The sequence below is a fragment of the Centroberyx affinis genome, unplaced genomic scaffold (genome assembly GCF_046629955.1).
Source record: "Centroberyx affinis isolate AG114_WGS23_722 - 3 ecotype Tasmania unplaced genomic scaffold, CSIRO-AGI_Caff_v1 ptg007750l_1, whole genome shotgun sequence".
In the NCBI taxonomy this organism is placed as follows: Eukaryota; Metazoa; Chordata; class Actinopteri; order Beryciformes; family Berycidae; genus Centroberyx; species Centroberyx affinis.
In genome coordinates, this window is record NW_027283900.1 from 1 (window position 1) to 11,128 (window position 11,128).

The following is an 11,128-nucleotide window of genomic DNA, read 5'->3' on the forward strand; positions in this document are numbered from 1 at the left end:
TAGATTAAAAAATGAGGATAAAGAATTACTTGGAAGCAGGCAAGCATTCACAATAACCCAAAGTCAGGCTGGGTGCCCCAAGAAGAAATCTTTTAAAAAACATGAGTTCTAAGAGAAAAAGTTGCCATATTCTGTTGTATTCCCGTCTTTCACATGTTGCTGTGTTGCTTTGTGTGTCACAGGGTGACCGCGGCTACCAAGGACCTGCTGGACTCATGGCGAGTTAATATTAAATTACAGCATTAGTAACTGCAAACTCTGTATTTTCTGAAAGCTCATAAGCTTGCATTGAACGGACACCTTGTTTTTGTGCTTATTATAGCGGTAATTTCACTGTGTTTGATGGAAATCTAATATGGTTTCTGAGTCAGCAATGCAAGGCTTCCTTTCATTATAGCTGACTGGTTGTTTGTTTATTTCAGGGCCCAATAGGACCAACTGGACTTAAAGGAGAATATGGCTTCCCCGGTCGATCGGTCAGTACCTGTGGTCTTGTTTATTTGGATCAGGAACTTTATTTATTGCATTTGCATTGGGCACAAATAAAGTTTTATTTCTCCCCCTCTCTCTTTCTGTAGGGACGTCCTGGTATGCCAGGGAGGAAAGGTGACAGAGGAGAGTCTGTTGGCCTACCGGTAAGATGCTGCATTAGGAAAAGATGAGAGATTTCCCCGCTGTTGACCTTAATCTTCCCTTTTAAAATTGTATGGATGCATACATGTTTACATGCTCTGTATGTGTCACTCTCTCTGTCTCTCTCTCTCTCTCTCTCTCTCTCTCTCTCTCTCAGGGACCCCCAGGTCCTCCCGGCGCCCCCGGACCTCCAGGAAGAATTCTTGGGCTGAACGGAGTAAGTATGAACCCGTTGGTGCCTTACTTTACTGATTTGCCATTTTGACTTCATGGCCTGTGATGATGATGATGATGAATGGTCAGGACTTGACACTGCAGTATTTCAAAGGTTTGTTTCACAGTCGTGGATTAAGCGTGGCTTCCAACAAATCTATGGAAAAACATGGGACTGGCAGCAATCCAAAACACTTTATACGACAGGATCTAACTCCTATTATACCGTATTTTTATTAATGGCCTGCATCAGGGTTTGGCATGTAAGCTTCCTCAGAGCATCATTAAGCATCACTGAGCGCTGATCATCGATGTTGATCATTAATAAAAATATGGAATTATTTAGGTTAAGTCATTTTTGGAGCGCCACCATTGCCATGTTTTTTCATGGATTCACTGGAAGCCAGTGTGTAGGTTATTAAAATAACTCCTGGAATGCATTGAACATCACAAATTAATGATATATAGCAGTGTACCAAGTATTCATAGTATTCCCATGATGTCACATGCATTTCCTACCAATATGGTGTTTATCATAGACACAGCTCATTGGCTGTGGCTGTCATTTGATTATAATCACTTGTTAATATATTACAATCAGCTATTTTCCTACCAAGATGGCCGTGTGGTGATGTAACAGAACACTATGAATACGAGGGTGGATTTCTCCTTTATGTCGATGACGAGGCTTAATCCATGTCTGTGAGGCTCGCCCATTGTTTTGACCCTGACTCATGCTAGGTGATAGTTCATTCGCCTTAATCACTGAGTCTGATTACCGTGCTCTCCTCCTTTGAATCTTAAAGACAGTGTTCCCGGTGCGCCCCAGACCGCACTGCAAAATGGGACGAGTAAGTCTGAGTCGGACCACCTGATTGGTCTGTTTCGGTTCGGAATCGGACCATCGGGTGGGTCCGTCGGTGTGTGGGTGTGGCAGCATGGCAGCGCTCTGGTCTGGGCTACGAACAGCACCAACTTAACCTCCTCTCCTCTATCCTCTCCTCCCCTCCCCTCTCCCCCCCCCCCCCCCCCCCCCCCATCACTTTTCAGTTCAGTCAGTTCAAAAGTGAGAAAGAGCATTTATTCTCAATTATTACCTAAAAAGGTTGGATATGAGGGACACATGGGTGCTAAAGGTTTCTCAAAATGCTCAAATAAATCCACTTCCTGAGCTGATTGTATTGAAAGTGACATAAACCCGACTCTGGTGTGCTGTTTGATTGGATGGGATCCAGATAGACGAGGTCCTTGAAATGTATAAGCAATTCTTTTATGATGCTGGTGTGTGGGTGCTGTATTGCTACATAACATCCTCTTCAAAGAGTCTTCTGCGGCCATTGTGAACGCTATGGTGTCTCCTTGGCTAAATTCCAATCAACTAAACCGGTGAAAAACACTATGCGGGGATATATAGAGAAATTCTTGTCATGGTAGCAGCAAAAATTTACAAGATTTCCATTTAAATCGATGAAGGTTGTTAGACATGATGTAGAAGAACCCTGCTGATTGGAATTTGGCTCTTATCTTCTTCAGATTTCACCTCTTAGTTGCTGGGTGTGGTGAAGGTCATGACTATAAATGTATCTTAACTTGATTGGTCAACTCATCTGTTAAGTGATGAGAACATAGACACCAAAATCACCCATGTGTCGTGGTAGATCATTTGCGGTGCTCCATGCTAACACTTTAGCATACACTATGTTGAGTGATAGTAGGCGACTAGCATTATCTCAAAGTAAGAAGACTGACCATTTAGTAATCAGAAGTTGTGTTTTTTATTATATGTCCTATAGGTTCATGAATTTAAAAAATGAACATAATTTACTCAATACAGCTAATGTCATAATACAGCAAATTCTGTGTAATTTTTTTTACCAACCTCTTACACAAACCTGCCAGATTTAGCTGGATATTATTTAAGATTACTTATCATTTAGCTTCAGCGTTGCTACAAGTTCTCATTTTGATCACTTTATTTTGAAATAAAGCTAGTTGCCTACTATCACTCAGCATAGTGTATGCTAAAGTGTTAGCATGGAGTGCTAGACGAATGATCTACCGGGGACACATTGATGATTTTGGTGTCTATGTTCTCATCATTTAGCAGTTGACCCAATGGCCCAAAACTGAATTCTTTTATCACCACAGGCTTGGTGTTGCCATATTAGCGGTTCTCAAAGTGGCCGGGACCTCCGGGGAGTCTGTGAGGGCATCCCCAGAAATATTAAGAATAGTTTAAATTCGCTATTATTTTATTTTAACCAAGATTCTTGCTGTGAAAGTATCTCAGAACACCTGCTTTAATCCTGACCCCTAACCTTTCCTGTCTTGACCTCTCAGTACAGACTGGTGGAGGGAGGGCTGTGTGTGCTGCTGTCCTCAGCATGCATCCCATGTATTTTAACAGGAGTTTTTCCAGTGCTGGCAGCCATGTTTTAACCAATGACCTCTGTGTTTTGTGGTGTTTTTACCATTTTGTATATCTGTTTCACTTTAACAACTAAATTAAGTCAATCCATGTGCTGAACAGTTTGTAAGTCCGTGTTGACTGTTTGTGCACATGTGTGCCTGCTTATGCAAATGTGGATGCATCCATGCGTGTGTTAACATGTGCATGTGTCTGTGTGTGTGTGTGTGTGCGTGAGTAGGAGGCGGCGATGAGGAGAAGCTCAGCTGGAGCTAAAGGGGACAAAGGAGACATGGGATCGCCCGGAGAGCCAGGCACACCAGGTAGAAACTCAATGACAAACATGCCCCATTATCTACCAACGGCTTGGTTTCACTCACAACAGCTTGTGTAACGTATTTGCGTAATAGGAGGGGCACAAAATACTCAATAAAACAACCAATACATTCTTATTTTTACCTTAATGGAGAAATAGCAATCTTACTTGTATGATGGTAACCGGCAGCTCAAAGCTATGACCTTCATCCTGTGTCCTCTCTCTTCTCAGAGACCATGTTACCTGATGGAACTGTGGTGAGTCCTGCTCTCTCCAGTACTTGAAAAATGAAAATGAAAGAGGCATTATTCGTCCTTGTTGTCACTGTTTAAGCACTTTGAAACTATTTTGATTTTATTATTCCAATACACATACCAGTATTATCCTGAAGTTTAGAAGTAGTGCTTTTATCGTGATAATATACCCCGATATATACCGTGTTACAGCTAGAAGTTGAAGACGGATTACATACCAAGCTTCCCTTTTCAGACATTCATGTTGGTGATTTTCTCAGAAATTAACACAAGGCTTTGGGAAATGAAACAATTTCTCATTTGTAAGAAACTACTATAAGAAATGACTTTTGAAGATTTTGAGGAAACTTTCCAATAAAAGGCTGAGGTGTGGTTAGTCTTCTGTATGCTCATGCGTGTGTCTCTCCCAGGGTGCTAAAGGTGAGGAGGGCTACCAAGGACATAAGGGAGAGAAGGGTGACAGCGGGTCGCCCGGTGCTCCAGGCCTGCCTGGGAAGTCGGGACTGGTGGTGAGTTCTTCTAACAACTAAAGATTGATGATATTATTTCATTCAGTCCTGGATCATAGCTTTTAAGAGGTCATTTTGTTTCTCTGTAGGGTCCAAAAGGTGAGTCCATCATGGGTCCCCCAGGTCCGATTGGATCCCCCGGCCAGGCTGGAGCCGCTGGCTTCGGACGACCTGGTCCCCGAGGGCCCCCCGGCCCTGCTGGACCCCCAGGACCTCCGACTGCATATGGATCAGGTACATAGTTGTGTGAGAGAGAAGAAAGACACAGAGAAAGCTCTTTGAAGTCCAAAAACGTATCTGGCTCGACTTCTATCAAGACAAGCTACACACAGAATGTTGTATATACAGGTTTAAGTTGATCCTGTCTCTGTTCACTGTGTTTACGGCTTGTTCTTGTTCCCAGTGGTCAACATCCCCGGCCCTCCTGGTCCCCCCGGGGCACCAGGATCCCCAGGTTACGCCAACCCGGTAAGATTCCAGTGTGTCCATGAGCAAAGGCACTTCACCCCCTGACCTGCTCTGGTGGAGTTGTCCAGCGCTTTGCGTTGCACGGCACAGACAAATCTCCATCCTAACCAGTCATTTAATCAAGTATTTCTTAAAACAGATGAAAAAATCTGCCACAGGAATGAGATCATTTCACTTCTTTCCAATGCAAATCAGCTTGTAAACTAGAAACTAATGAAGTGATCTGACTTATTCTGCCTTGTTTTACCTTGATAGTGACACTTCAGAAAATTCCTGAAACAAGTGAAACTGTATTGGAAACAAGTAGAATCATCTCACCCCATTGGCAGTTTTTTCACTTATTTTGAGAAAGATAAGATTTTAAGACTGAGCATTAGATTAAATGACTTGTTAAATTGGACATTTTCTGCAGTATATACCTGCTATTATGACAAATAATCATGTATACATACAGTATATGTTACTGAGCATGCTCAGTAACTCTGAATCATAAAGATGTTTAACACCACTCTTACTGGAGTGTTCAGTCATAGATGCTTTTGCCATGGCAATACATTATAGTTGAGTCTCATGCATTGCACCAATCTCAAGTGTACCAGCCAAATGTCAATTCAAGAAATAGTCACTGGAATAGAAACATCCTTTCCACCCATTAGAATGATTAGTTAAAGGGGCATTAAGTAATCTATAACTGTTATCTGTATCAGCAACCAAGGAATCACAGGTGTGTGGCACAGCTTATGATGGGCTGTCAATGACATGAATGATAGTTATCTACATATATAGACTTTTAAAAAAGTGCTTCCCAAAAACACTCCCAGACATGGTTCACCATCCATCATAAGATGTCTTTTAAATTACTTCTTAAGATGTATTTCTACAGATGTGCTTTTAGGTCATGTTTCTATTTTTATATAATGAAGAGATGCTAAGAGATGGTGTGTGTGTCCGTCTCCAGGTGACCACCTACAGGACGGTGCACGCTCTGGCCAGGGAGAGCCACCGCGCTGCAGAGGGAACCATGGCTTATGTGTCCGACAGGGGGGGGGAGCTGTACGTCCGGACACGCAACGGCTGGCGCAAGGTTCAGGTGTGTGTGGTGTGTGTGTGTGTGTGTGTGTGTGTCAAAGCTGTGATGCTCCCAGGTCTTCTGATCAATGAGCGTCATGTTTTGTCCACATACCAACACATCAACAAAAATATGTCACCTGTAAACAAGATGATATTGAATTTTCTTGTGTGTGTGTGTGTGTGCGTGTGTGTGTGTGTGTATGTGTGTGTCCTTTTCCTCAGTTAGGAGAGTTGATCCAGCTGCCATCAGAGGGACCCTCCTCCTCAGCGGTGTCTCAGGCCCTCAGCAGGCCTGGAGAGCGGAGCAGACCACACAGGATCCACAGCCAGGTGGACACACACACACACACACACACACACACATAGAAGATGATACCAAAATCATGTGATACATTTATGAATTGCAGATTAAGACTTTGAAGCTATCCATTCAAATACAGTCTAATTTGACAGTTTTTTCATGTAAAAAAAAAATGTAGAAAAACAGAATTTTTAGTATACAGCCCCTTTAAATAAACATATTTTGCAATGAATGTGTTCAATAGGAGCTGCAGGAGGCGACTAGAGGATATCAGCCCAGCTATAACTTAGTGCCAGAAGTCTCCAGCTCTGTACCTGGGGTGAGTATAATACACCCTTACACACACACACACACACACACCTACCCACACATACACACAGTACATGCAGGCGCGACACATATCCTTTTAAACAAAGCCTATCAACTCTATACAACTTCTTCTTCTTCTCTCTGCTCCTTTCCCTCTTTCTCCCGGGCCTATTTTCTCCCCTCTCTCTCTCTCTCTCCCAGCTCCACCTGGTGGCGCTGAACGCCCCGCTGAAGGGGGACATGCGCGGCATCCGGGGCGCGGACTTCCAGTGCTACCAGCAGGCTCGCTCCATGGGGCTGACGGCCACCTACCGGGCCTTCCTGTCCTCCCACCTGCAGGACCTGGCGACCATCGTGAGGAAGGCCGACCGCACCGACATGCCCGTGGTCAACCTCCGGGTGAGGAGAGGCGGTTTACGTTTTTTTGGCCGTCTGACAGAACATGCCGCATCATGAGACGGCGTGTTTGCCCGTTGCCTTGTTGTTGTTTTGAGTTGGTTCTTCCCTCTCTCCGCTCTCCTCTCAGGGCGAGGTGTTGTTCAGTAGCTGGATGTCGATCTTCTCTGAGCACGGAGGCACGTTCAACACAGAAACGCCCATCTACTCCTTCGATGGACGCAACGTTATGACCGACGAAGCATGGTGAGTGTGTGTGTGTGTGTGTGTGTGTGTGTGAGTCAGTGAGTGTATTTGTGCTGGGGGGGAAATGGAGGCCACTTTCACCACTAGCTTCACTGAATCTACAATTATTATTACTTCCAATAAGGGCTGGAACCATTATTTACCTCAGCAACAGAGAGCAGGCCTTTATTAGATACAGGCTATTATTAGACACAGAGAATTATTAGACACAGGTCATAATATTTTTGGTGGGTCGCTGCTTTATCAAAAGATGTCATTTATTATTGGTGACACACCAATAGGCTACCAGGATATACTGGTCATCCGCCTTGCAAACAACAGCATCACTGCATCAAAACAGAATGAAACAAAAGCAATGTAAATATGTGTCAATATGTGTTATTGACACACATTTACATTGCGATCCAAGTAAAAGAGTTATGTTTGTTAATGAATTTCAAGGCTTTCGCACCAGCACCTTTGGTGATATATTGTGATATTTGTAGAAATTTTAATATTATTTTAGGCTCTAAATATTGTATGAATTTAGACTCCTTTCTGGTAATTCTGCCATATTTTTTATAGCCGTTTTCATTGCAAACCAGCCTTTAGTTACACAGACACCCTGCCTACTATTTGAGACCTGTTCTTTATTGGAAGTTTTACAGTATTTAAATGTGTGGATGTTACTTTTTTCCCCACTCTTCCTCTCCTTTACATTGCCCATTTGTGTATTGTGGCAGAATTGCATCTGGGTGATGTTGAATTCTGATCACAATCTGAGCTTTACTGCTGCCAAATCTGGTTTGAAGATGCAATAGGGAGCTGAATTAAACCCCATTCTTGCCAAGCCTTTCTTTCTTTCTTTCTTTCTTTCTTTTTCTTTCTTTCTTTCTTTCTTTCTTTCTTTCCATCTTTCCTTCTTTCTCTTTCCTTCTTTCATTCTTTCATTCTTGTTTTCTTTCTCTTTCCATCTTTCCTTCTTTCTTTCTTTCTTTCTTTCCATCTTACCATCTTTCTTTCTTTCTTTCCATCTTACCATCTTTCTTTCTTTCTGTCTTTCTTTCTTTCTTTATTTCTTTAATTCTTTCTTTCCTTCCATCTTTCCATTTTTCCTTCTATCTTTCTTTCTTTCCTTCATTCTTTCCATCATTCCTTCTTTCTTTCCATGTTTCCTTCTATCTTTCTTACCTGCCTTCTTTCTTTCTTTCTTTCTTTCCTTCTTTCTATCTTTCTTTCTTTCCTTCTTCCATTCTTTCCTTCTTGTTTTCTTTCTCTTTCCATCTTTCCTTCTTTCTTTCTTTCTTTCTTTCCATCGTACCATCTTTCTTTCTTTCTTTCTTTCCTTCCATCTTTCCATTTTTCCTTCTATCTTTCTTCCTTCCTCCCTTCCTTGTTTCACATCCGGCTTGTCCTCTGTCGCTCCAGCTTCCCTCCTCCCCTCCCTCTCTCAGATCCACACTACTGACACTCTCCACAGCTTCAACACACGCTAAAATCTCTCTCTCTCTCTTTCTCTCTCTCTCTGTCTCCCCCCCCCCCTCTCTCCCCCACCAGGCCGGAGAAGCTGGTGTGGCACGGCTCCAGCCCTCTGGGCATCCGCCTCACCACCAGCTACTGCGAGGCGTGGCGGGCGGCCGACGTGGCGGTGAGCGGCCAGGCGGCTCTGCTGCAGACCGGCCGCCTGCTGGGCCAGCACACCCGCTCCTGCTCCAACCACTACATAGTGCTGTGCATAGAGAACACCTATGTGGGGAACACACACCAGAGGAGGAATTGAAGGAGGAGGAGAGGAGAGGAGAGGAGGAGGGGGTGGGTGGGGGTGGACACACACACACACACACACACATACATAGAAACACATGCAGGCATGCTGAAAAGTGCAAAGTAGAAAATGTATCACCATGCACATACACCCCAATGGAGGATTGGAGCGGGACACACACACACACACACACACACACACACACACACACACACACACACGCCTAAACACATATAGATGCAGGCACCTCCACTCCAGCAGACATGCAGCAATACACACAGAAGTAGCGTCACAGCTGTTCCCTCCACTTTAGTTCGTTCCGAATATGAACAGAAATATTTTTTTTTTCTCTTTGTGCAATTTCACCTTTGATTCCGAACCCACTTCCAAGTCTAAAGAGTGCATCAGTCGGGCCGCATCCGTCCAACGCTACATTTCCATTTATTTATATTGACAAAGCGTGTGAACACACCAGAGCGTATTGGGAAATCATGACTATAACTGGGTGGCATAATTCATAAGTCGCCGTCCCAGTTCTCATGGCAGGGAAACAAGATATCGTCCTCTTTGCAGAAACTATTTCATTCCTCATTTTAAGGAAAAAATCTTAAAGTCTGTGTTCACTTTTTCCATCAGAGGCAACTGGTTTGAATTCCAGCCTCATCTGTGACATCATGACAGTATTGTAGTCTAGACCCAGTGTTGTGTCAGTGTGTTTTGAGCTGAGAGTTCCATTACACCCCTTTCATTCACCTTATACCTACCTATGAGTAAAGATAATAGTGATATGTATACAGACGAAGCATACATTTACACTGGAGAACAACACCTGGTCATCAGTGTCATGTGACCCAGTTTCTCCATGTATAATCAGGTGTGAAGGTTTAAACAGTATAAACACAATCTGAAGCATTTGGAAAAGCATGCATACATAATGAGACGTTTCACCTGTCTGATGTCAGCGTCCGGTCCTCGCTTTGCTGCTCCAGTCTGTCTGTCCCTCCAAGAGAAGATGTAAATATATGTAAATGACTTCCTAGCGCCATCGTCCAATCACAGCATCGGTTGGGTTTCTCCTGTCTTTCATCTGGCCAGTGGAAAGCCAAGGAAGAGTCAAAGGCCCAAAAACGTTTCACCACTAAGATCTTCTCTCTTCCAGTGGTTGAATTAATTTGTATCACCTGCAGGTCTGATGACATTTTCCATATTAAACCAGGATTGAAAAGACCAGTTTGGTCCTGTAAGGTCAGAAATCTCACTTCAGGGTCAGGAAACACATGCTTTTGACATGTAACACATGTATAAACACAATAATCTGAAACAATAGACATGAAAGTGAACTTGCTGAGACTCCACATGTAGGACAGGGGCCTGGCCTGAGACACCGTAAGCCTAAACATCTCATTTGGCTTTCCACATGGCTAGATCTAGAGGCTGTTCCCTCACACACATCTTACATGGCGCCCCCTGTCCAAACATGGCCACCTCACTACCAGCTTTGTTTACATTGGGATTTGTTGGATTGATGCTATTTTTTTCACACTGAAATTCAAGTTTTTGATATAAGGACTGACAATAAATGAGAGTTGGATATCAGTTTTACATATATTTTGAGACTGATGGGCTTGTTTATATTCGTAATATTTGACCTGTATTTTCAGTTATGAAGGACTAAGAAGGTTCTAAAAAGTCAAACTCTTCAAGAGTTAATGTGAAAATATTGGAAGTTTAGATCACATTTTGGCATATTTTCAAAAAATAATAATGAAAAAAAAAAACATTCCGAATTAGTGATCATTGATATGTCTGACTGATTAACATTCCATAATGTAATATTAAAGTTTGCTTTTACAAATTCAAACCCAAATCAAGAAGATGTATTGAAATATTTTCCCATCATCTGGTGAAGTGTCATCCTGCTGCTTGGAACAGAGTCAGCAGTTTGAATTGGGCCTCAGCAGTAACATCTGTGCTTTAGCGTTAGTATTAGAGTTGAAATCTATGTGTGATTCTTATTAATTTATACTGTAGCAGCACATAATCTGAAAATCTAGCAACACATTAAGTTCACTTTCAAAGATTGTGATGAAATTGGAACATGTATATATGTGTTGTTTGTTTTGTTGTTGTTTTTTATTGTGTAGCAGTAGGTTTTTGTATGACGCACACTAAATGACTGAAGATTTTCTTTCACCAAGCAATGATTGAGACGTAGTTTCAGTGTTCTGCCTGTAAAAAAGTGTTAGAGGCACAAAATGTTT

The 11,128-nt window shown here is 42.7% G+C and overlaps 1 protein-coding gene across 1 annotated transcript; it reads left to right on the plus strand.

The window, feature by feature from the left end:
• The first annotated feature begins 795 nt into the window (after positions 1-795).
• LOC139639803 (collagen alpha-1(XV) chain-like) lies at positions 796-8,882 on the plus strand. The gene is made up of 12 exons (XM_071513953.1): positions 796-850; positions 3,495-3,576; positions 3,801-3,826; positions 4,234-4,332; positions 4,422-4,566; positions 4,736-4,800; positions 5,759-5,890; positions 6,094-6,201; positions 6,417-6,491; positions 6,683-6,880; positions 7,008-7,123; positions 8,660-8,882. The coding sequence occupies exons 2-12, from the start codon at positions 3,504-3,506 to the stop codon at positions 8,880-8,882; spliced, it is 1,260 nt and encodes a 419-aa protein (XP_071370054.1). The 5' UTR covers positions 796-850; positions 3,495-3,503.
• The last annotated feature ends 2,246 nt before the right edge of the window (positions 8,883-11,128 follow it).

What these genes read in the sequence shown, in the direction of transcription:
- LOC139639803 (XM_071513953.1), top strand. Translation starts at nt 3,504, where the DNA reads ATGAGGAGAAGCTCAGCTGGAGCTAAAGGGGACAAAGGAGACATGGGA. An exon ending in CCCCAGGTTACGCCAACCCG is followed by an intron (nt 4,801 to 5,758) that starts GTAAGATTCCAG and finishes GTCCGTCTCCAG; the next exon opens with GTGACCACCTACAGGACGGT. An exon ending in GTTATGACCGACGAAGCATG is followed by an intron (nt 7,124 to 8,659) that starts GTGAGTGTGTGT and finishes CTCCCCCACCAG; the next exon opens with GCCGGAGAAGCTGGTGTGGC.